The 27,002-nt window shown below is 39.4% G+C and overlaps 1 protein-coding gene across 2 annotated transcripts in view; it reads left to right on the top strand.

Annotated features, from left to right (window-relative positions):
* The first annotated feature begins 207 nt into the window (after positions 1 to 207).
* The window catches only part of rusc2 (RUN and SH3 domain containing 2), a 40,995-nt gene continuing 14,200 nt past the window's right edge, over positions 208 to 27,002 (top strand). For both annotated transcript variants that reach the window (XM_065966589.1, XM_020640744.3), the window contains exons 1-3: positions 208 to 348; positions 19,132 to 20,843; positions 21,863 to 22,430. In XM_065966589.1, coding sequence (XP_065822661.1) covers positions 19,287 to 20,843; positions 21,863 to 22,430 — 2,125 coding nt within the window. In that variant the 5' untranslated portion in view covers positions 208 to 348; positions 19,132 to 19,286. The remainder of the gene's footprint in view (positions 349 to 19,131; positions 20,844 to 21,862; positions 22,431 to 27,002) is intronic.

Below are 27,002 nucleotides of genomic sequence, written 5' to 3'. Positions count from 1 at the left end.
GGCTTATCTAAATATGGCCTAACATTTAGCCTAACTAGGTTTATGCTTTAGCGTAGTTAATAGAAATACACTGTATCCCTGGCAGAGGTAACAGGCCTAATGCGAACCAGCCGTCCCACCCAAGGTTAGATAATCCGGTCTGGTCTGGGACCAAGCTGTGACCTCAGACTGACGTGCCGCTACAGCCCAGCCCATCAGGCGATGCACCGGCGCTGTCCGCCTGCCTGCAGTCTGTGTAGAGGAACAATCTCCCCATACGTCGAGGACTACCATCACAACAGCACGGTTCTCTATTGCTACACATGCTTTATATCGAGGATAGACCCGCTGTCGACCAGCTGCGGCAAGGTGAGCGGGTTCCATTTTCCATTTATATTCAGGTTATTTGTTCGGTGATGGATGAGAAGACGCAGAGGAATAAGAAGAAAAGCGTCGGAGGCTGAAAAATGATGCCTCGGTCGGTCATAGCGGTGAAGACGTGACGGGCTTTCCGCTCCTAATTGCTTTGTCTTCTAAATACGGACTAGTATTGTCGATAACGGTGTTGTATGGGAAGGTGGTGCTAGCTGTTTTAGTAGGTATTTGTGTATTATTTTATTTTATCGCATTGACACAAAGGCATTGAAGAAGAGTATGACACCGTGTTTCGTCGTGAAACGTTATGTGCTTGAAATTGCCTTAAAAAAACAAAACACACGTTAAAACAAAATGTATGAATTTTAAATGATAAACAGGACTGGCTTATTGCTGTCACACCAGCGGCCTGCACCCTTATGTTTTCACCATATTGATCTGATATTGCTTATAACAACAGCGGTACACATCCAGTGTCACGATGGACAGAGAAGGGATGTATGGCTTCCTGCTGGGACTTTCAAAACAAAAGCCTGCTCAAACCACATTTTACATTTCAGAACAATTTAGCCTAGGTTAATTATTCAAGACTCACACAATTACTCAATAATTAGCTAAGATAATACTTGTTAACTAGCACTTTTAAAAAAGAGATGCAACAGTCAATCAATCATTAATTTAGAATTTATTAGGCAACCAATGCTGTTATAGTCTATTATATTGACCTTGTAACTGTTTAAATGTGAAGTTGATTGGAAGATTTACAAGACATTTAAAAAAACCAAACATCAATCACATGACTATATACTACAAATGTAAAGTAAAAACAAATGGGCAGACAATGAAGATTAAGTTATTAAAGAGAGAATATCAATGTAAGCCAACGTCTTTGCATACCCTAAATATTTAGAGTAAACTTATCTGGTTTCCTTTTGTAAAGCTACAGATTTGACCTAAATTCTTTGTTGTTATACTCTTGACATGTACTATTGAAAGCGTTAGTTGTTGTGCACCCACCCAGGCTTTTATTTTGAAGGCAGATCGGCAGTACTTCCTGATAAGTTCTGTTTGCTCTATGATTGTTGTCCTCAGGTGCATAACATAGGCTACTTTATGGTGGGGATGCAGATATTGCTTAAAAAGCAATAATAAGGTGGTGTCATGTCTGCAGTGTCAACCTGTAAGGTGTGTTACTTAGAAATTAATTGGGGAAATATATTCTTACCTGGTAAAAACAGTAAAAATGCACATTTTTTCGGGGCTGCATTGATCAGTAGTAATGTCTGATGCATTTTGTGCATAGGCTAGTGGTGTTTTTACAAACACTTTGTCATCCTTTGATTTCTACTATATTGGCCTTGCTTTATTGTGGTGAGCAGCGGTTGTTTATGTCTGTGAGGCTTTCTTTCTTACATGACATCAGAAACAAAAATAAATCAATGCAGGTGCAAATAAAGGTTAACATAAGAGGTGATCCAAACTGTGCTGTGAGAAACACATGATAGATAGTCTCAGGTGGAGAGGACAGAGCAGGAGACTTAAAAACATGGTCATCCTCTGTTATGTAAGCTCTTGTTTTTCTGCTTACATCAAGGCCTCCAGAATTTATTATGTTTTTTTGTGTCAACATTTTGGCGCCCTCTTTACTTCTGAAGTATAATTAACCAGAAGATGTGCAGAGCTGTTATCGGAAAATCTATAGTAATAAATGTATAATAATTTTATAGAAGTAAAATTTATAGTAATATTAGTTTTGGCAGTGGGTGCAGTTTTATGCTAATCAATCAATCAATCAATCAATCAATCAATCAATCAATCAATCAATCAATCAATCAATCAAATTTTATTTATATATCACCTTTCAGACAAATTAAATTGCAGTTCAAAGCAGTGCTTTACAAGAGTGCAGAAAAGTTATTGACGAAAAAGTAGTTTATAAAATCATTGATAAAATCATTGAGATACTAATGCACACCAATAAGAATTAAAAAATATGTATGTATGTAAAAAATAAAATACGACACATAAAAGCAATAAGTTATTAAAATTAATACATAGGAGAAGAATATTTTAAAACTGTAGCCGATTGGTTGTGTTTTTAGGAAGACCAGAAAGGAGAGCGTTACAATAGTCCAGCCTGCTAGTGATAAAAGCGTGCATTAGTCTCTCTGTTTGGCTAAGAGAGAGAAATGGCCTCACTTTGGCAATGTTTTTCAGGTGGTAAAACGCTGTTTTTGTGACACCCTTCAGGTGGGCCTTAAAATTAAAATCTGAGTCAAAGATCACCTCAAGATTCCGTGCTTCTTGACTTGGGTTGAGTCCTATTTTTTGTAATTTGGGGGCCAGTTTCTCTCTCTGAGCCTTTGAACCGATGATTAAAACCTCTGTTATGTCCTGGTTGAGCTACAAAAAATTCTGTGACATCCAGGCTTTTATATCTAAAATACAATTAAAAAGTGAGTCAATTTGTCTGGTGTCATCAGGAGACACGGCTACATAAAGCTGAGTGTCATCAGCATAGCTGTGGAAAGAGATTCTGTGCCTCCTGATGACACCACCCAGGGGTAAAATGTACAAATTAAAAAGTAATGGTCCTAAAATTGATCCTTGTGGTACCCCACTGGAGACCTTATAGTATTGTTTGGAGGTGCAGTCTTCTATCGATACAAAACATTTTCTGTCACACAAATACGAGTTGAACCAGTTAAAAACATGCTAAGAATGACGTTCAAACAGGAAGATTGAATTATAAGAAGTCAAGTAATTTTTTGCAGATTTTATTGACTATCTCCCAAAAAAATTGGTTAAGATGGAGTACAAATACAGACAAGATCCCAAACTCACAATAATAAATATTTGCTCACATTCACTGTGGAATTTGAATCTATAACAAACAAGGATGTGTCAGCAAAACTGCAGTTATCCGACCAGAATGCACCTCTTAAGCATTACACAGACGTGGTTCTTGGATTCCTCTTGGTTCCTCAGTCACTAAATCTTAAAGGTCAGTCTAGCCAAAGTAAATTCCTGAGTCCAGACAGTGACTTGTGGTCCTCGATACTGAAGCTATATCATCGTCCAATCTTTGACACTGAACACTGTCTGATGTCATCATCTTAAAGGTGAAGTTTTGCTGTTTTTGTCTTTTCATGCAATGCCACAGTTATTTTTTATTTATTTTTGGCATACCCTTTTTTAAACAAAAGCACAAACTTTACTGTTTATTGATAATCAAAATAAAGTTTAAGTTCTGTTCAATTCCACTGTAGTAATACTATGACTTAATATTTATCCTCGTTTCATTTCTGGACTATAATTTGGAATAATTGAACCATTAAACAATTGCATGGTAAAATAATAGAATCGGTTCATACAGCTCAAGTTTTGAAACTGCTGGTGTTGTTGCAATTGTCAAAAAATTCTGTGTAGCAAATTCTCTAATTTTCATGTTGATTGACATGAAGTAGCTCCATTCTGTGAGATCAACAGTATTCTTTTTGTTTTGTTTTTACTTCATATTGTTTGCAACGAGGCTGATGTTAGATCTGTCTGCGTCACCAGTCAGTGTGTGAAGAGACCTGTGCTCACATTTTAAGACCACTACTGATGCAGGGTGTCTGCAGACGAGTCTGTTCTTAGAGTTCAGCTGCTCAGATCTTGGAATGTGTCACTCAGTGTTACATAACTGAGAACTGCAGAGGCCGGATGTGAATAGTTTCTTTATGCGTGTGTTTGCATGTGTGTGTTTGATATGTCTCAGAGTGTGCAGCGGTTTATTCTCTGCTCTGACTTTCTCTGGTTTTGTAGGAACAATGTGTGCAGATCTCATGCAGGTCCTATTGTGTATTATCTAGTTTCTCTGAATAGACTTTTTCAACTCTTGGTTATCTGCAGCTGCACACGGAAAAAAAAATCCACTGAATGCTTTGGTTGGCTTATTTTTGAAGTTTGTCCAATATGGAAATAACGATTCCATGACAAAGTTATTTTGAGAACTTCTTAAGGCCTGCCAGCAACCTGAAACTCTTTTTTTGTCCTGACTCCCTGTTATTGAGGTACTTCAAATCCAAAGAAAATGGCATGCCACACAATATGTTCTTGTGTTACACAAAGCTTGGGTAATGTTCCCACTGATTTCGTCAATCCTAAAAATATCTGTAACAATGCATAAATATAACCATATAAAGGCTTAATATTTCAGGTTGTAATCATCATTAGTTATTATTTAGTATTGTGTGCTCTTTTGTGTCTTAAATCTATTTTAGTGTTCATCAGGTACTATTTCACACAGTGATGCATTCATTTGCAAACATTTAGTTCTTGTGTTTCTGTACTTTTTAAGGCCTGTAGGATTCCTACAACTGTAGATTCATACATGTAGTCTTTGTTCATAGGCATTTTTTTGCCAGGCTTTTAATGGATATTTCTGCCTCTGGCTGTGCAAGTCAAAGTAAAAGGTAACATAGCAGAAAATAATTCAGCTTGATGGAAATATTACCACTGTACTTTATTTTTTATCTTAATACTCTTTGTAAGTATGTATGCCTCTTTGTCGCATCTCTACCTTTTGTAAAATATCAGAATATTTATTCTGCAGCTGGCTCTATAGTCAGAGTTCAAGTACACAGCCATTACTTGTGTTTATGAACGGAAAATAAATGTGTGCATAGTGGATCGTTTGAGCCTTCCCCTCTTGCTTGTTATGGAAGTTGTGTTCTTTTCATGGCTCTCGGCCCACAGTGCTTCACTGATTAAAAGGCACCCAGACGATTGTTTTGGGCAAGCTGTGAGGCTGTGTATTTGTGTGTGTGTTTATTGCTGCAGTAGATTCATGTTCCCTGGTCCTGCTCTGTATTTTGGGCTCATTTGTCTGACTGTGAAAGAGCAGTGAGAGCTTCAGGGACAACATCAATATACTGTGGACAGTTTCCCCGTTCTGTTGAGTGGAAGTGAACTGCAGTCTGGTAATTGGATAATGACTGGTATAGTTCCGCAGCTGAATGACGGTAGAAATATGGAATGAGAGGCCATGGCTTAAAGTTACAACTTCAAAGTTTAGAACAGATCTCAGTGTTTGGATCAGAATGCCATAAACATATAAATCCCTCAAGCCTCAAGCTGAACTTCATGCATCAGTGGTTTCTAATTATCTAACTCCACAGACTTTGATTCTTTGCTGCGTCTGCAGTTCCAGAGTTACTGGCAGAAACATGCAGCCTGATGAAGAGATTGTTACTCAGTGTAAGATGAGTCAAGAATCACCAAAAGAAACATCTATCATATCGCAAACATTCAAACTTGATTCTGATTTATGTTTTGATTGTATTTTAGATAAATAGTTGAAGTCATTTATAAAGCATAAGTGCTAACAAATATCTGGTTGATGGGAGACTTTGCTGTAACGATCCACCCTGGTATAGAAGGTTTCACAATTGTTGGTAACTTTAATGTGATTTACATTTTCAGTATTTAATCTAGTTTTCTGCCTTTTTGTAGTTTGATTGACATTTTTACTGGAAAATAGTTCATTGATATACTGTGAGTTGCAGGCCGAAGAGCATTTTATTTAGATACGAGTCTGGTTCTTGAATGACAAACTGTGGAAGCTAAATGAAAGCTGTTAATTGTAATTATTTACACATATCCTTTTCTTACTATGACAAGATTAACATATTGAAGCTAAATAATGGAAGTTTTTTGTTGTTTTTTGTTGTTGCGTCAAAAGACAAGAGTCAAAGACAAACCTAACTGTGCAAACAAAGAATTGATGCTTTACACAAGATATGTGCTTTTATATGCTTGTGTTGTGTATTTTCCCCATATCTAGATATAGGCCTACATAACTAAAAAATTGCTATCAATTTTGGGAAAAATGGATAATCGTATCACCTAAGCCGAGTCCAGACAAGATGATATTGACGTTGGAAATCAAAACTTGAGGATATCAAATGTGATGCACCTGTAAAAAAAATGAATCCACAGTTCTGCTCACAGGTTTATATGAGCTGTTACCCAATATTATTAGTAACAAAGGTTAAATGCCTGCAGACAGGATCTGTCTATTAGAGGTGGGGTAAAAAACTGATACAGTATAGTAACGCGATATTTTGTTTAGCGATATCGAAATTGAAATACAAATAAAAAGTGAGATGAACAGACTGAGAATTTTATCTTATTTAAATAAAAAAAACAGTTCTTGATTTAGTTTAGTGTAGTGGGCATAATACAGTTAAAAAGCTTAATCGCAACATATTGTATTGCAATTCTCAGCATATCGCAAAATGTTAACAATTGCAATGGAATCGTATCGTGTCTCGAGTATCGCAATAATATTGTACCTTTAGCGTTGCGCAGCTAACGTCACAACAATGTGAAAGATGAAATAGTTTGTTATCAGTAAGATGACTCCTTTTGTTTACTATTTGGGAAATTAAATAGGAAATCTCTAGAAACAGTGTCTGTATCAATAAAACTCAAACATACCCAGCTCTAGATAATAATCATAAAGGGCATTTTACATGTGTCCTCCAAAAAATAGTCACCAAAAGGCTTTTATTACAAATCATCAGCTTTGAAGCAGATCTGGAACAGTACGTTCCCCCATCACAATCTCCAATCTGCTCTAGGTGGGCTGACCTACCTAGCTTTTGCCAGAATTGCCAGTTCTCTGAGTCAGGCAGAAAAACAGAGGATGACTTGTCATTTTACTTTAAATTGGAGCTCTGTGCATTTATATTTATAGTTTTAAATTATTTCTAGTTTTAACCAAGCCTGTGACCAGCACGTTGCTGGGTCAAAACTTTCCTTGTTTCCTGTGAAAAAAGCATTCAGCCACCCTTCAGAAAAGACACACAACTAGTAATGTTTTGTGGTTTTATTGAGATGCCGAGGATGGAAAATGAGCAACAATCTCTGTTGAAAGTCATCATGAGATGGTAAACAGCAAATAGTATCTTTTTGTTGTGGCCTCCTACTTAAAACAATGTTGGATTGTGAGGCGGTTAGGCCGTAACCATCTGCAGTCCATCTTGGTTGGATATTTGTGTGTTCAGCAGCAGCATGGGAGGAGGCCGAGGAGACACAGTAGATGAAAAGAGAGAGGAAGATGATTATAGAGGCAGAAGTGAGCAAAGGAGAGACATATTAGACTGCAGTGCTCACAGTCCAGAGAGTGGGGGAGCAGGGATTAAGTGAAGCTGAGGGTTGGAGGGGATGGGGTAAGCATTATGGATTGAAATAAGGCTGAGTTTAAGGTGTTTGGAAACTGACCAGAGAAAGAGGAGAAGAGAGAAAGCCAGAGTCAGCAAAGAGAGAGAGAGAGACCGAGAGAGAGAGAGAGAGAGAGAGAGAGAGAGAGAGAGAGAGGATGGAAGAAGAGAAGTGCAGCTTTTGAAAAATGATATTTCCTAATGACGCTTTGTTTTCACGTAGCCTAGATTGCAGCCATGTTAAGTTATCCTTAAGTAATCTTTATTTAAGATCGGAAACACATGGAAATGCCATTTTCTGATTTGTTTGTCACAAAAGCCAAAGTCATAAACTTAATGAAGTTAAATTAAGTTAAACTAATGCATTTTAAGCTATCACATTGGCGTTGACTCAAATGACGCTGCAGCAGTTGGTGGATTGATGTGTTTCTTAATCAACAGCAAGTGCAGCCATTAGACATTTGTTTTTCTGGTTTTGTTTTAAAAGCTTGAATAGCAAATGTTTTGTCAATTCATGCTTCTTAAACTAAATATTGCTTCACTTTGTCATACTTGGGATAGTATCTTTGTGTTCCCTCATTTAGTTGGACAGAAAAACATCACCTGTGGCTGTGGGTAAATCATGTACTTTGGACAGATTAGAAAATCAATGAATCAGGAGGAATAACTGACAGATGAATGGGTTTTGAAAATAATCACTGATCTCTTGAATTGTAATTCAAAGAGCACTTTACAGCTTGTTCTTTACTGAACTAGTTAACACAAAGTTCAGGTACACGATCAGCCTTTTTTCACTGATGCTTTGACACTGCATCTTTAAACTTCTAAAGATGATTCTTGTCTTAGTTCTTGAAAAGTTACTACTTGTCTCTCTAGAGCTCCAGATCAAGATCAACATTGGTTAGTTTATCAGTCAACAGACAATAAACCAACAGAAGTTTGAAAAATGTGTATTTAAGAACCAAGTGAAAGATTTTCTCTTGTCACATGATAGTTATCTGATTAACTTTTTGATTGTTGAATGGACAAAAAAAGTATTATGAAGATATTTGCATCAGTGTTTTTCGAACACTTTGAAAACCAGATTGATAATGAAATTGATCTTAAGTTGGAGCTCAGTATACCAGATGTTTTCGTAGTATCCCATTTACAGTATGCAAAATGAATACTGATTTGAAAATAAATAATTTTTGGAGGCATACGAGAAACTCAAGCATATCTTCAAATTATTATTTGTGGTTCTCAAAATGAGATTTGTTTAAAGCAAGGCTTCTGGAAAACAAGTTGCTGCAGAATCTGGAAGCTCAATTTTATTCTGAAAATTAAGCCAATTTGAGTAAAATCTCTGCAATTTACATCGTGATGAGTCCACTGCAGCCTGCCACATTCCTCCTGCTGTGGCTGGATGTCAGCTAACACTAATACCTGTCGGAGATGGCTGCACGCTAGCACTGTTATGTAAGTATCAGTAAGCTTCTCAAGTTCAGGAAGAGACAGATGGGAGAGGAAGGAAAGTGTCTCTAAGCTGTCAGAGAAGCTGAGATCAAGGTCAGGTGATCAGTCTGTAGCTCACTGGGAACACACACACAGGTACGGAGTAGTTTGCTTATTGGTAAAGGTACTGCATGTAGCATAGTTAAACTAAGGATGCGGGTAGCCATTTTTAGGTTTAGTTCCTCTGTAAGTGAACAAGATTTATTATTGAGTTCTGAATTTGCAAGAAAATGGACATTATTTCAGTTCAGTTTGCTCTTGAAGGAACTGCCCTTCTCTTGTTTTGTGCCATAAAGCAATCAGTTCACATTCCACCAAAGCAATTATCCTACGATGTTAAAATCAGCACTGAGGTTAACAGAGGGTAGTAATCTATTTTGGAGTTCTACTAGTGAACAGTGAAATCTTCACTGTTAAGCAGCAGCAAAGAAAATACCAAAATAAAGAGGCAGCACAAATAGTCAAAGAGCAGTAACAGTCTTGTAGTTGCTAAAGTTTTCCCAGAAACCATTTTGATAAATTGAGCCCTGTCCAGCTTCAGCTGTGTTGTTGGTCCAGTGTTGACATGAGAAGGTTAAGGAGATACTACCATGAGTAAACTGATCAATAATACTGCATGATATGTCGTATCAAAACGTATGTAGACATCTCTTCACAATAGCTTATTCAGTTCAGCTGGTGATTTATTCCTGTGATAACTTTAAGGATACAAACGCCATTTAACCGCTATATAAAAGGCAAACAGCATAGAGAGTTCAATATGAAAGTTAAGAGCCAAGAGGGCTAGTAAGAAGTGGAAGTCAAAGCCTTGTATTGGCTTCAATAATAATATCTGGAGGCTGCATCCAAAACCATTTCACAGTCTGTGGTCGGATTTTGGTATTAACACAAGTGGAGTTTTCAGTACTTAAAGTAGAGTAGAGTTTTTATTTAAACTTTTTCCATTCAAAGTTTGGTTTGCAGCCTTGCAGAGTGGCTATAAAAATAATTTTAGCGTTATCTATCTATTGGCATGACAAATAATACACTGTGTTGTTTTTTGGTCAAAGTAATGATAAGAAATATATATTTTTTCCTACCAATTATGAATATTTGCATGAAGCAAAACATGTTGGGTATTGTGGACCTGTTGCTTTGTCAGGTTTGACAGACTTTCTGTCTACATATTTTGACATCCTAAAAAAATCTGCTTAACAAATGAAATGATGTGATTTGAAACATGCTCGTCATGTGAGACAAACAAAAATCACACAAACCTTCAATGCTGTCCAGTTTCAGCATTTCTCCGATTTCAGCTTCCCTAATCTTTTTTTGTCAGGCTTCATTTGACACTGCTAGATGGAGAATGTGTGCAGCAAACAAAGCTCTTTTCATTCAGCTACCCCCCCCCCCCCCCCACACACACACACACACACACACACACACACACACACACACACACACACAGATCAGTGAGCCTGTAACTCAAAAAGCAGACAGTTGCAGACAGTTCCCCGGTGCAGGAGACGAGAAAGACTTGAACTTGGGTCGAAAGGAAGTCAATTCAGTAACAGTACTAAGTCAATCAAAGTTTAAATATAATACACTGATCTATTGAAATTTATTGGAACAATTTTGAGAAAGAAGGAAGAAAGTATACTTTATTAATCCCACGAGTGGAAATTCAATTTTACACTGTTGTCGAACATGCTACGCACATAGGCTGAAATACACACACATGCACAAACAGGATCCTATATGGACATGCACTAATAGAGAGATATCAGATACCAGACCAATTTCCAGTCTTGGTCTTCACTGGCGTATTGAACTTGACACGGTGACCCTCCAGTTCAAAAAACCAAGTCCCAGACTGAGCTACTACCACCTCAAACATTGCTGTTTAAACCTCGGTCACTGCCTAAATGCTGTATCATGTATTAGTGTGTAAGACAGTCTCTGCACTATTCTACTGATCTGATGCCATGACCAATTAGCCCCCCAAAAACAGGGGGTTTTGTGACTGCAGGGGTTGGCATTAAGCAAAATGTTCACATTTTCATGATCAGTAGTAACTGTAACAACGACAGTATGTGCTAGCAAAATGTAATGTAAGTCAAGGCCATCAAAATGCCATCAATCTGTGATTTTGCACAAGTATCCAAGATGTACCTAAATCTAGGTATTGGATTGGACCGAACAAAGAGGTCATCATCAACTTGTTTTTTTTAGAGTGAAAAGGGACCATATTTAGATGACATGATGGAGAGTTAGGAGTTGGCAAATGCTAAGTTAGCTATCAAAGTAATTATCAGAATCAGAAAAACTTAATTCATCCCTGGGGGAAATTCAGATGTGATAATAATAAAGTGATTTCATTTATTCCACACTGGGTAGCTTAAATACTAAGTTCTGTTAGTGGGGAATAACAGTGAGAATATCTGCTTTGAGTATGAGTATGATGGTAGAAATGAGAAAAAAAAGGGTTTAGTCAACAACCCTGTCATCCATCCGCAAACAAATTAGGAACATTTTCTGCTACGCAGTGATGCAAATTTAACTTACTGGCCCTGAATTAATCGGCCGTTTTGTCCTCTACACAAAGAGGTTGTATTCTTTTCTGTTCTATTGTACAAAAAGTCTCACAATAGCCTTCAGTAAACATGAGTCGAGTGTGGAATTCATCCATCATGGTAGATGCCGTCTCCTCCTGCTGTGTCGTCTGTCTCTGTTGGGGCAGGGTGTGCCTTCACTCGGATGTCCTCCTCTCTGGCTCAGACTCATTCCTGGAAACACAGTCGGGTTATATAAGAGGGAGGATGTCCTTTGTTATAGTGCTGCTTTCCTCCAGTGTGTGTGTGTGTGTGTGTGTGTGTGTGTGTGTGTGTGTGTGTGTGTGTGTGTGTGTGTGTGTGTGTGTGTGTGTGTGTGTGTGTGTGTGTGTGTGTGTGAGTTTATAAGTAGGTCAATTTCCCACCCAGCTCTCCAAAACGATCACATACAGTATGGTGGATTTTTTCCTAAAAGCTAATTGGCTCTTATTAGAACCCTCAAGGATTCTGCAATAATCTGAGTATTGACAATACCCTGTGGTATTTCTCTCCTATCTCATTTTCTCTCTGTCTCTTTAGCAGCAAACAAACCAAATCTGTAGCTGAACAAAATCCAAGCTAGGATTTTGGGGGAAAAATATGCTTCTCAGTACATGAACTGATAGGCAAAAAGATATCTTAACACCTCACTCGAAAAAGCAAAAATTAACTCAAAGAAATCACCTGTCATTTTTACTCGCTTGAGCGAGGAGAACATGACCTTTAAATGATGGTTTCATCCGCTAATTAGCATCAGCAAAGCTAACGTTTTCTAACATGTAGAAGGACGTTGTTGAGCAGTGTAGATCTATCCATGTTTGCTTTCAATTTGTTCTAGTGAATCTTGGAAATGCCTGAGTTGGCTAAACCAGCTTTTAACACAAAGTTAAATAAATTGTTGTGGCTGTTGTGTACATTTGAAACAAAGTATTTTAAAACAGTATTTAAACTCCCAGGAGACATGGCAGAAATATGAACTGATCAGGAGTTTTGTGTTTTAGGCCACCTGATGAATGCAATCGAAATAAAGTTTTGGTCTCCTCCAACAACTCCTGTGGGAAATATAGCTTTTCAGCTAGTAACTGTTCCCCTGCTAGTCTTTCACCTTAGCTGTCAGCCAATTCGGACAAAAAAAAAAAAAAAAAAACTTGTCCAGTCCATGCCACAGCGTGACAACATTTATCAGCCTGACAAAACTGAGGTCAAACAGCAGAGCAGTCACAACATTGCTTTGAAAATTCTCAAAACTTAGAGAAGAGGATTATGCAATAAAGCTGCCTTATAAACAGTTTGTGGGAGGAGCGTGTTCAAGATATTATTTTGCAGCACTGTACTTGCAGTTTATCAACTTTATTTCTGATGTGCATTAACAGATATTGTTTGTTTTAGTGCATTCATCTGTTATCTTCTCTGGACTCTTTTCTCTGGTTGTTTTTCTCATGCCGTCTCTCTCACAGCACTGCCCCCCCCCCCCCCCCCCCGCCCTGCTCTTCTGATTGGCTGGTGTTGTAGCTATGGTTTCTGATGTTGCGTGGGAAATGAAATGTGATTGGCCAGGCTCAGCCTCTTTGTTCTTGTTAACCCTTTAGGCCATTTGATCTGCTGTAAACTGGTACACAGATCTCTGCAGTGCTATTGTTGGCTTTAAGGAAGTGAGGACATGCTTTTTAAAAACAACAACGTGTTAGAAGCCTAACTTGTTCTGTGTCTCTTTCAACAGTATGACACAGCTACTGAACAACTTAAAAATATATATATTTTTCAACCTGTCCTGTCTGTGCATTTATACTTTATTCAGAAAAAATAGCAACTGTTCCAGTCTCTGTGTGTGGACTTGAATGCTTGAATAGCCTAAAGCTCATCTGCATCTCTGCACTGCCCTGCACTTGTAGGAGACATCACTGAGTTCTGAATCACACAACTCTGCTGCCCAGTGATGCGTGTATGACAACCATCGTTCCCTCTAGGAAAGTGATGCAATTCTGAGGTCATATTCTCTCCCCAAAAAAAATGCCGCAGCTAAACTTTTCGGAATGCCTGAACATATAAGTCAATTCATTATAATATCATCTGGACCAAAAGAAAGACAAGTGCTGAAATTAGATTATGAAAGCCATTCAATGTGATCCGTATGGTGGTCGATTGGGGTCAAACGTTCAGCAACTGATGAAACGACATACATTTAGAAAAACACGCAGCATATTTAGAAACGCTGCACATCCAAAAGCAAATGCAAACTACCACAACAAATGCAAAGGCTGAAACGCGCTGCAAAGACACAACAGTGTTTTAGGGATGTTTAGAACCAGAAAAGATCGAGAAAACTGCATTTGTTAATACAGGGTGGTCAATCAAATTACTTTTATATAGTTTTTAGACCCATGATCCATGAATTGCACCACATTACAGCAAACTATATGAAATCTTTTGCATTTCACGTTTGAATTTACATTGAGTGACAGACTTTCTACTCATGTCATGTATTTAAGTGATGGCCTAACAAGAGACAGAGCTTTTGTAGAGGTTCCGTTTAGCAATGAATTGACTTATCTTCATCACCAAAAAGAATTGTTTGGGATACTAAATTATATCATATATCAGTTTCAAGCTTTGGAGTCTATAAAAATAAGTTAAAGCAACCAGCGAAGAGAAATACATGAAAGCATTCTAGGTTAATATTAACTTTATATTTAGGTGAGTTAAACTCATCTTTGTATTTTTGAACCAAATTATAGCATATAATTTAATAAAAAAAATGCATGTAGTTCTCTGTGCTCTCTGTCTTTCTGCTGCAGCTGCAAATCTGTAGTCATTTGGCCAATAGTGCTGTCAATGGACAGAATTGATGGCCCCCCCCAAGAACTTTGCTTTCTTGATCAACCTAGCACATACAGTTTACCTTTCACACTGATTGGACACCCTCATTTAAAAAAAAAAAAGACAAACATTTACTTTAATGTACAGAAGAGGGACGCTTTTACAGCTACCATTAGAGGGTTCATTACCACATTAAGGGGCTTAAAATGATGACATCATAGTGTGCAAAATAAAGTAAAGTTGCCTTATGGGTGTAGTTGTTGATGCTCTCTGCTGACCAGGTAAGATTCTGGAGAGTCTGCTGTTGGCTTCCTCATCACAAACCAAAGGTAGATTAGATGGAACTGGTTTGTTCTGGCAGAGAATCGATGCAGAAAATGTCTCTGTATGCATGTGTGTGTGCTTGCGTTTTCTATCTCTACATTGCTATTTTTTCTAGAGCAGTTTAGATTACACAGCAGCAGACCAGAAAATGTAAAACGAGCCGCTTGATTCTGTAACAGAATCGCACAAACATTTGTACAAGACCGGAGAATTTTGCCAGTAGTTTGTGTTAATATCCTTCTCCAACACCAACACTAACCGTCCCATTTAAACACACGTTACACAACCAAACCAATCTGACCTGAAGCTAATCTTCTAAACCAATTTAAATTTCCTTAAGCTGGTGTGAACAGTACGGGCTCTCTTTGTCTGAACCCTCAAACTAATGGTATTAATGTCACTTTCTACTGACCAGAGCCATCACACTCACAAATTACAAAAGTGATGTCGAAAGGATTGTGTATACATACTTATAGGATTTAACAAAAATGCTATTTTAATGCTCTAGAAAAAAACTCCAGTGCTGTAAAAATGGATATGTGGAGCTAAATATAGCAGAAATATGAATCTGAAGACAGGTAGATGAGGCAAACATAATCCATGGTTAGAGCTTCTTCTGTTAAATCTTTTATATTGTTCACATGCATTAATATTTCTCTTAGGTTTTGGTAGTTGTCCTACAGTACATTTGTTGAATCCTTATTGTAATGCATGACAAAAAATATATCTGAAACAATCCCATCACACGGTTTGGGCTCTTAAGTGTATATTTGATGTCTCTGTAGTCTCTTTGGTCTTATGTAACATTAGCATCTCTTACTGTCTGCATGACATCAGATTACTAAAGCAGCTGTAGTTTTTTTTCTAGCTGTTACTAAGTTACTTAAGATCAAATGTTCAAGATTTGTTTTAAAATGACCAGGTAGCCTAATGTACTACATACCATGATAAAAATGTAAAATGTGTATTTCAAATATATTATAGGGGCTTTCACACCGGCAGAAAACTCCTGAAAAACTCCTGATATTTGCTGGAGGAGCTGGATGTGTGAACGAAAACAGACACATTTTTCGTTCTGACAGACCCCTAGTAGTTTTTCTGCAGCAAGTCCGAGTGGGCTGATGTGAGAACATAGCAGGATATTATCAGGACAATTCCCCACGGACCAATGGGAGGGCGGAGTGAGGAAATATACTGTGACTCCTGCCTGGTGCATAGACTGTCTGCACGCACTCGCTTTGATCTCAGTGCACGTAATCAAATTGCTGCATTACGTTTTCTGTTCACCAGTGTGTTCTCTGCTTTTTTGGTTGATATTGCAATATGCTTGCTGTGACTTGCATTAGTAGTTGTGATGTTGCATTTGAGAAGCAGTAAATAAGAGTTAGAGCAGTTGGCTTCCACCTGAGTCAATGCTGCATTTGAGTAATTAGTATGGAGAGGAACAAACCTAACACTGAAGGTGACACTGAAAGCAATTGATGACTCCCCAGCTGTTTGTGAGCAGAATGAAGTTTAAAGACATTAGCAGGTGTTTAATGCTTGGACCGATAAGTTGTTTTCCCTCAATAATCATTGAAGTGAAAATAATCTAAAAAACTGTCAAAGGTCCAAACTGTTCCTCACTTCTGGCTGCAGCAGAGATCAGCCTTTTTTTAAGCTAAAAAGGTTGAGACGTACTTATCTGCTGCCCTGACAGCAAATACCAACCACTCCTGATTTAAAAAGGTCATTCGTCAAGAGTGGCATCTCTGTTATTAGTCTGCTCCTGAGGAAACCTGTCTCATCACGCTAACATTTAGCTTTAGACCTGCAGTCTGCAGCCTCTGCTGACCTTTCCCATCTCTTTATCTAGCAGTAAAAATTATAAAGCACTGCTCACTGTGCGCCTGCTTGTAACTGCGCTCATAAAGGTCTCATCAGCATTTGTAAGAGTGCCATGTTGTTGTGAAACTGTATCTTTGTTTGTACATCTCTGTGTTGTTCTGTTTTTCTTGGCTTTTGCAATCATCTTGTATATTTTAAAACATATTATTATTTTCTTTCTATCTTAAATATGTAAATCTTCTTGAACATTTCATTCTCTTTTGTCGCTGCGGCACTTAGAAAGATTGAGAAAGATTTAAGAATCAGAATTTCATTTAGAATTAGCTTTTAATGAACCTACTTTATCTGGGATTATGTTTTACTAAGCAGGTATAATAGAGGGATTATTCTAAGGCTTAGTTAGCTGTCGTCTGGTCCAGGTTATGATCTGGTGAGCAGATGATTAAAAGCAAACTTTCATTCCTAATCCAGCTCATATTGTACTTTACGAGACTTTAGAAAATCAAAGACATAACAAAGAACTAAGGCTACATTTGCCTAACCTGAATCTGAAAGTTGGCCAATAGACACTGAGGCTGCTCTCAGTAACCTAGGCAACAGAAACATCCATACGTCTAAAAACAGCTGTGCTGACAGAAATAGATGTAGTTGTTTCATATGTATGAATCATCCACAATCATTTGGAATAACAGGACATCTCAAAGTAAATGTGGTCTGAACTTACATTAAGTGACAGACTTTCTATTCATATCATGTCATTTAAGTGATGGCCTAACAGAAACGAGTTAAATATCCCATTAAACAGGCTTCTTCAAAGGGGAGTCGGGGGGTCTGTTCTCAATCCCTTTTAATACTGTAATAGTGTGATGTAATGCAGTTACCAGAAAAGCGAAAAATATAAAGCTATATTAATATGAGGTCATAAAATTCTAACCGGAGCTAGCTTTTTTGCTTTATCACTTAATTTGTGCAGCATAGTGCCTCGACTCCATTGTTTACAATACTCTGAGCAGTGTTTACATCACATCAGAGCATCACAGGCACAGCTGAGCAGACAGTTCAACTCTGGAATTGCTTTAAAATATATTTTTTGTTGTTGAAATTTCTTTAGTTAAGTTATATGTCAATAAAGCAGAGTAATTGGTTACATTTGATTGCCATGAAAGATATATCCCCTTTTCAGCTCAAAATTTCCTTATTGGGGTATCATAAACAGTCAATATGAATTTATCTCTAAATTGGAAAAATGTTGTGAAAATTCAAATTTTTGTATGCTTTAATATGACCTGTAAATAAAGAAGAATAGTGCTAAATATCCAAGGCACCAGAGGCTGTTATTTTCTTGTTGTCCAATTTGTTGTCTATAATTACACTAAGGTACCACACCTTCTCTGGGAGTTGTGTATTGACATCGGCAACAACCGTATGTTACTCTTTAACATTGCGGAATGAAGTTTAATCAATATAGACCTTGTTGCTCTGTGATAGGAAGATGATGCATTAGCAGCTCATGTTTGATTACTTTCAAAGTGTACATGGTGCTAAAACTATTCCACAGTTTTTAATAATCAATCAATTCAATCATCATCAATAAACGAATGAGTAGCTACTCATGCCGTACATGTGACATTTCTGGTTAGATTTTTTATTTGAGAAGGGACAAAAGATGCAGAGGGAAACGGTTGCTGTACTTTCAGTGTGTCATTTAGGGTGACCATGTGAATAGGGTTGAGATCATCGCTCTGTTTAAGAGTCAGCTGTTGGTGCATGTGTGTGTTTGTGGGTGTTTCTGTCTCCATTGGCCTCACTGTTTCCAATTCACATGGTGCTGAGTCACCCTGCTCAGTGTATATCAGACCAGAAGCTTATAGTTCTGCTACTGGAGACACAGAAGATAAGCTTATGTTATGGTGATTTATGCTGCACAAATGAGACGTATGTAAGAGACATAGCTCATATAGTGTAGCTCTAAAGACTCTCAACAGCAATGTTCATTTGTCAATGAGAGTTATCTTAAGGGTTTTCATAGCTTTGTAAGAACCTATTTTGTAAGAAGATATTGGGATTCAACAAAAGTTGCTCAGATGACTTATGTTACACAGGATCCAGTGTGAGTTTGAACCACACTTAGGGTTTAAAGTCCTAAACTCTTTGACTCTGGACATTGATTTTGACTTCTTCATTTCTAATTTTTCTCTCAGGAGAGAATTTACTACAGTAACTTAGTAACTTAAATTTTTATTTTTTAGCCTAGTTAAAGAAATGTTCTTACAGAACTTGAAAAAATGTTATGGCTATGTCTTGTCATGGCTCATGTCAAAGACACAAAAACATACCTTAAAAAGAAAATGAGGGGAGAGACATAAATAAGATGACTGAGAGTGACCCATCTGCCATTGAAAACATAATTTTAAATATATTGAGGTTGTGCGAAAATTAGCTAAGATGACCTCATTGTCCCCACTCCCACTATTGGTGCCTGTTTTGGTCTGCCCCATTAATGTCTCCCCCCTCTCCTTGTCTGTATTATTTTCCAGATGTACCACTCTGACCATGGCGTAGACTTCCCTGACCTCTCATTTCAAGTCCCTGGCAGCCCTGCTGAGCTAGACCCAGCAAACACAGTTTGAAAACAGTCCTCTACATATCTCCCTTCCCCTTCACCTACACGGGCCCTCCCTTCTCCTTGACCATGGACAGCCCTCCTAAGCTTTCAGGAGAGACCCTGATTGTGCATCACATCCCCCTGGTGCACTGCCAAGTGTCAGGTGGGCGGAAGGGTGGCTGCGGGAGCTCCCTGAAGAGGAGCAACCCTTTTAGCCAACCAGAGAACCTGGGTTTAAGTCGCACCACTTCCCTCCCAGAGAGAGACGTCCTTCAGAGAGAGGCTCTTCTCTACAGCAGCCTGATCCAGACTTCCAACAGCCCCTGTTCCTCCAACAACGGAGGGAGAGAGAGAAAGGGTGGAGGGAGAGGAGGCAGCACTGCCAGTGATGATTCATCGTTTACCTCGAGTAACTCAGAGGACCAGCTGATCACTGCTCACACTTTGCCCCGAGCCAAACCGAGGAATAGGAATCCTTTACGTCACAATCCATTCCTGCTAAACACGGAGGACGACGAACAGGAAGAAGAGGATGATGATGGGGACAACCTAAATGGTTACCTTGAAGACTCTTCTTTTCACCTCCACAGCGACATCAACTCTGGCCTCGATGACGGGATGGCTCCTTTCCACCTCCACGACCTTGGCTTTGCTCGTGAGCCCTTTCTTCTGCACAGCTCGGTGGGCGGAAGCAGTAGGGAGTGCCTGAGAGGTGTAGCAGCAGATCTCTCAAACCACCTGGAGGACTTGAACATCCTTGGCTTGGACAGCCAGCGTCGCCATGGCAGCAGCGGTTCCAACATGTCCATGGATTGTGGCGAACAGGACTGGGGCGATGACGATGAAGAAGATGAAGATCACCCTATGAGGTGTGGGCGAAGCAGCAAGACAGGGTCCTACTCGTCCAGCTCCTCCACACAGCACTGCTCCTGCTGTGTGCTCTCCCAGAACTACCCTCAGCACTTCCCTGAGCCTTTTTCAGAGTGCCAGCAGGGATATGGCAGTGATTCCTCCTGCAACAGCTCGGATGGCGTGCTTGTAAACTTCAGCGCAATCTACAACAAGATGAACAATGGCATCCCGGACAAGACTATCGTCCCTGGGCACACCAACCTCAACAGCTCCATCGACCACTCCTGCACCTCATCTGTTTCTGATCCCCATGGAAACCAACAAGACTCAACCAGAGGGGCCTTCTACTTCGACCTCCACACCTCCCCATCCGAACCTCCACTATTACAGCAACAGCCCTCCTGCATTGACAGCACCTTCCGTCAAATCCGAGAACCACACCTTTCCACATCCTCCACCTGCTCCTGCGCTGTGGAGCACCAAGGGGCTCTTGACCTCGACGCCAACTGCAACTCCTACCACCCTCCACATTCTGGTTCATCTGGAGACATAGCGTCCTGTCTGCAGAGCCAGGCACGCCTGGTTGTCGCCACCCAGAACTATTACAAACTGGTGACCTGCGACCTATCATCCCAGTCATCCCCGAGTCCTGCAGGCTCCTCGGTCAACAGCTGCTCCGACGAGCACAGCAAAGGCAGCCCAACCCCAACCCAGCCCAGCGAGTACTTCCTGTTCAGACAGCGAGCTGATGAGGTGGGCGTTGAAGAAGAAGAAGACAGAGAATCACCGAAGGTGAGTAGAAAGTTTTACCTCTATAGTTTTACAAATTCATCATACCTTAAGATATGTAATAGGTTACACTGAAAACATGTATTACTGTATGTAAATCTGAAAAATGATGATGATGTTTATTGTTATTTAGAATCAAAGTTTAAGAACTGTTCATAAACAAAAAATTACTTTAACTTGGGCAATTACGGTATAGGGGAGTCCACCGATTCGTGGGCACCACCATTTTGTGGTGTCTGCTATAAATGAAATGCCATCTCAGTGCCTGCTGCTGCCTGCTTAGTGTGACGGCCCTATAGATGTTTGGAATTGAAACATCTGACAGCTGCTGATGAACGTACCTTAATCAGGCAATCTTATGATTTAGATTTTACATATTAGACATTGCCCCGGCATTTGATGGAGGTTTGGAGGTTTTTCCGAGCACGCCCAACTGGGTGGAGATCTCGGTTTAGACCTAGAGTTTGCTGGAGGTGTTATACTGAACATCCCGTCTGGCCTGGGATCCCCCAGGAGGAGCTGGAAAACGCTTCTGGGGAGAAGGAAGTCAGGGTTGACTTACTTCGCCTGCTGCCTGCCGCTGGGACCCGACCTTGGATAAGCAGAAAAAAAATGGATGGATGGATATTTTACATTGTTTACAACAACAGCCTGGTTATATTAGAAAACTCAACCTAAAAAATACATTTGGAATAAATCAGACTGAAACCCCTGTGACAATTGTACTCCAAATAGCTATTGCACTGGAATTAGTCTCAGTCACTCTTGCTTAATTTAGAACTCAGCCACAGTCGAGGCATATAACAGGTATCTGAAGATTATTTTAGCAGTTATGTTAAGCTGACGGCCAGGAGTCAGGAACAGTGCCACTGTGTCATAGGTAATCTGGCGTGAAGTTAGTTTAGGTCTTTAGTTTGTTTTGTCTGATGTGTCTCCTGATTAAACTATAGTTGTAACTATTCGTTTTTGAGAGAATTTGACAGTTTTTTTCCCCCTTCTTTTTTGTTTCTTCCTCTCTACAGCGGGATGATGATGTGGATGGAGAGGAGGAGAAGGAGGAAGATGAGGAGGAGGAGAATGATCAGCAGGCTGAAGCTGCTCCTGCAGTGATAGAAGGCCAGGTTTACGTTAACGTCTCCCCTCCTGTGGTAACCAAGGGTGTTATCGGAGGCGGAACCTCATCAGGAGGCCGTCCCCGTTCTCGCAGCTACGACCGCAACCTGGACAAGTCTCCGTCTCCTCCGCTCGGGTCACTTGAGCGGATGTTGAGCTGCCCTGTCAGGCTCAGCGAGAACGCCGCCCCAACCCCGCCTCCTCCTCCTCGAGTCACCTCCTTTGCAGAGATCGCTAGGAGCAAGCGAAGAAACGGAGCAACAGGAGGGTCACCGTCGCAGAAAGCAGCCGCAGACCCCTTCTCCTCCACTTACTCCACCCACTCCCACTCCTCTGTGGATTTTTCTCCAATCCCCGAACAGCATGCGGAGGTTAACAGTCTGAGCCTGTCACCTGTACCCTTCACCAGATGTTACAGTCATGGAAGCATTGAGCGACACCTGGAGGGGGCAAGGGAGACCAGGGCCAAGGCTGAAGGTATGTCACTACTATTTTTTGAATTGTTCATTGGTTTATCTAAAACTAGCACTGACAGATGTACCTTGACAGATGTCATAAAGTGACCCTGTGCATATGTTACCAGTGTTGTTAATGCACTTCCAATACAAAAACAGGCAAGCATGATATTATTGTTGACCAGAAATGGTCATTGAGACCGTTATAACAGTTGAACAAACAAACAAATAGCATAAAGTGTGTACCAACAACAGCCTTAAAGAAGACACAAATGACTATAGATAACAAGTAAGACAGCTGTGGGAAGAATGTAAATGCTTTAATAAACTTTTAGTTATTTGTTCTGTGGTGATCTGTGAATGAGGAGATTTTAGCCGACCATGCTTTGCTAAGCCTGGTTTTAATCTTTGTCAGGAAATAAGATGATCTTAAAAACGTAAGGTCTAAGAGTTTGTCCTTGTTTTATTCTTGAACATAAGTTCATTTTATAAGGGTCAGATAAAGAGGCGAATGTGAAACAGACAAAGATGAATGGAGGAAAGAACCCTAAATTAATTTAAATGTTGATTTAGATTCCTTGCTGCATCCTTAAGACACAAAGAAACTTTTCCACAGTGTAGGAACATTATTACAACGTGGAAATGTCTTTGTTTTTATTTGGTATGTATATTTGTACGGTTTTGTTCATTTATGTCTGTTTAGACTTCCTTTCTGTCTGTGAAAAAAATCCCCTCATGCCAGCGTATAGATGTGCTTCAAGCAGAGTGATGCAGAGTGTGTATCCTCAGCTTTAGAGGGAATGAAGAGTTGATGTGGGACGAACATGTTCTGAATAACAATCAGGTTAGAGAGGCGATAAAGGTGCAGAAACCCCCTACTGAGCTCTACATCAGCATACTGATGCCCTTTCCGAATTGTCACAGTTCAGTATGCAGTACGTACTATTCAGTATGGAGTTTCAGTATACTGAACTTTCGTGGTCATTCAGTTGGCATTTTTTGGGTCCGCCTCAGTATACTGAACATTTCAGTATGGATACTAACTTCCGGGTTTTATGCAGTATGGATCGGATGCATCCTTTCAGGAAATTAATTGTATTTTACCACCCACAATGCTGTGCGAAATTAAACGTAAATCGTCACTTCACGTCCGCCTCCAAATCATAACAAACGTGCGTGGATTAATTGAATCAATTTTTAATCTAGAGTTAAAGTCCTGACTGAAATCACCGCTTTTAATTAACAACAGAAAATATAACAAATGTCTGCATTATTATAAAACCTTTCCCCCTCTATTTAAATAATGATTTAACTATTTAAATGTATGCAGTATGCAGCACGGATAGTAGGTACTGCCTACTGAAAGATTGAGTATGTACTTGGCAAATCGGATACGGCCTGAGTGTGTGTTTGCATACTGCATTCGTGTGTGTGTGTTATTCTGAATCGGGGGACTTAGGCCAGACTCAAAAAAAAAGTAAAGGTCAGAAAAAAGTTACACAAGCTCCGACATTATGATCGACAAAATGATGTCACCACTTTCTTGCCTAAATATGCATCCAGTGTGGAGTCATTGAACCATGCTGTGACTTTAGTGGTACTCATGGTTTAATAATCAAGTAGTTACAAGAAAGTATAAAATATTGGTAAGAAAGCAAGAAATTATTCTATTCCTGTAACTTCCTGGTGTGCTGTTTCACAGCTGAGCCCTTCTGACCTCTCTGAGGGAGACAAATGACAAACTTCTTTTCCTAAAGGGAAATGTGATTTACTAGGTGTATAAAAGGGATGCATGCAAGATTTTCCAATGGTTTTGGAATAACCAGAGGAATGATTCGGAAGGAATATGGAAAGCAATCAGCAAAATTTGGACACACATTGCTTTCAAAGGCCCAAAACAGACTAAAGCTATTGTGAGAAACTTAAAGAGCCCATATTATGCCCTTTTTGGGGTTCGTATATTTATATTTAATCTATGTACCCTGTGTGCTCTGTCGTTATTGGTCAGTTGCTCAGCACGGTTCTCGGAAATGTCCCGCCTCTTTTACCATATTGGGAATGCAGCCACTTGTTCCATTCGAGGGGAGCATAAACATTAGCACCTTAGCACTACTGTGCTACCGCAGGCTACGGCATATCGTGGGCATGCTACAGAAGTTAACGGGCGTGCAACATGAGCTGCTGGGCTTGCCACAACGAGCCAATGGGCTTAGATCAGTGATATTACACTGACAATGACGTCGGACTGACACAATTGTTATCGAGGGGGGCTAGAACCGAGCGTTACATGCAGCTAATGCTACAGCTAACAGGAGGACGTAGGTGAAGCCGTGTTTCCGCGGACTTTGAATTTTTAACCCTAAACATGCACAGGACACTTGGAAAACACACTAAAGGGCATATAAAACCAGAAAAAGCATAATATGGGACCTTTAAGGTTTGTGCAGATTTTGGCGCCCCCTGTGGATGATGGAGGATGATTTATCTCTTAACTGATCTTGTCCTCTACATGTTAACATGGTGTGTTTTTTCAACAAAAAAAACTTAGTCTTCTTCACTCTAAATGTAGCCTGTAACTCACAGTCAATCTTCTTGCTGATGGTCTTGCTTTCTTTTGTAGGTCATATAGCCACCTTAGTGTTAATATTAGTCTGTTTCATAGCCAGTCGAAACCTTGTCACAGGAGCTTCAACTAAATTTGGGATGGTTGGTAATTAACTGCTAAACTGACAACAGGCTAATGTGTTCCATCATCAACTGATGACACGGCCATACGCGATCTATCTACTAGTTAAATAGCTTCCCTTCACTTCTTTTATATACTTATTTATTCCTGAGGAAAAAACATCCACCTGTTGAAATGCTTCTCTTGTGAATGAAAAGTTCACCTGATGGTTAAGGAGGTTCTGCTAACAGAAAGAAAAATAATATTATCAGTATCCCCAGGCTTAAAACAAACCTTTTTTACCATGTGCCTTTACACCCAAATGAAGGGTGTATAACAAGCAAATGGAGCTGGACATGCTAAAGTATGCACTTAAGTCTTTGCACCATAGTTCGCTTCAATGGGTTCAATCTCTTTTAAGCCCACAGCCAATAGACGACAATTTTTAGCCACTTTGTCTTGAACTGACCCTCAATATTCCAGATACTGGTGAAGGCTGGGGAAACTAGAGTGCCCTCTAAATGTCTGTATCATTGAATTAAATCGTTTCTCTTCTTTTAGAGCAGATTCATTTATCTGAGATTTTTTTCTTTCATGAAGGTTTATATGTGAGTTTAGAACAGAAACCTCTTAGCTGCCTGCTGTGTGTCTGGTTGGATAAGCACACACACACACACACACACACACACACACACACACACACACACACACACACACACACACACACACACACAGTGAGTGCTTTGAATTCTTTGGGACTGAGACCAGGACAGTAATAAGTGAGTGCACCAGGAAAGGAATGTCCCATAACGCTCCAGCTGTCCCCTTTTATTATAACAGGAGCCTCTGAAATCTCTTTATCAAACCAGATCTCTTGTATAGAAATCCGTTATTATGATCATTTCAAATTCACAGACTACCTCTGCTCTTCTTAAACCAATAATCCAAACAGAACATATTAAAATCCAAATAACACAAATCAATAACCCTAACCCTAATCAATAGGTGTCAGTTCTAAGGAATCATCTCCAAAGAGTGTGTGTCTCTCTTTAAAGTTTCTTGGACAGATCAAAACTCCAGAAAACGGACAGAAACACGACATCTCATGTAGATGTAGACTTTTACTTTGAAAATCCAATGTTAAAAACTTCCCTTATGAATTGGATTTGTTCTCCCTGCTCAAGTTTGCAACATGAATGTCGATTTTGTAACCCAGACATGAAGTGATGATACTATATAGACAATATATTGGTCAGTAAGCAGAAGTGTATGCATCCTATTTTCTTTCAACCATAGAGCTTGAAAAACCTAAACCGTATGGACCAGAAACACCAGATTTTATCTTTAGCTTTACCTGCTGGATAATTCTCCTCTTTACTTTTGTTTTAAAGAAATCTAATAGAAAATACTATTAATATTGGCTTATATAATATTTGCTTTATGTTCCTGAAGGTAAAACATTTTTCTGTAGTCCACCACATCAGATGTTGGAAAAGGGAAGGCCCTCATTTTGCTTTCTTTCTTCTGCTTGTCTTAGACAGTGAAACTAAGGAAGTAATGATCAGATGGAGGGCAGGTAAAAGATTGAGAAATAAATCAGAGAAAAATGTCATCCCTAGAAATAAGAGGCATCAAACAAAAATCAAACATGTGTCTGTACTTATGCAGCCTGTGATGGTGAAAGATTATAATGAGAGAATCTGCAGCATCTCAGTTCATATATATTATTCATCACACTTCACTTCACTCAGCTGCGATGTTTCACCGCAGTGTACAGGCCTCTTTAACAGCCTTTGGGATGCAGCTAGCTTGCTTATGATGCTAACATGAAGCAGGGAGCTGCAAAGGAAAAAAAATGAAGGCCATCTAATGGATTCATTTGTGAAATAGGAGAGGAGTTGAGGTGGAGGAGAAAAAGCAGATTGATTT

Source organism: Labrus bergylta, chromosome 2, assembly GCF_963930695.1.
Source record: "Labrus bergylta chromosome 2, fLabBer1.1, whole genome shotgun sequence".
Classification (NCBI taxonomy): Eukaryota; Metazoa; Chordata; class Actinopteri; order Labriformes; family Labridae; genus Labrus; species Labrus bergylta.
This window is presented reverse-complemented; position numbering and strand designations above follow the sequence as displayed.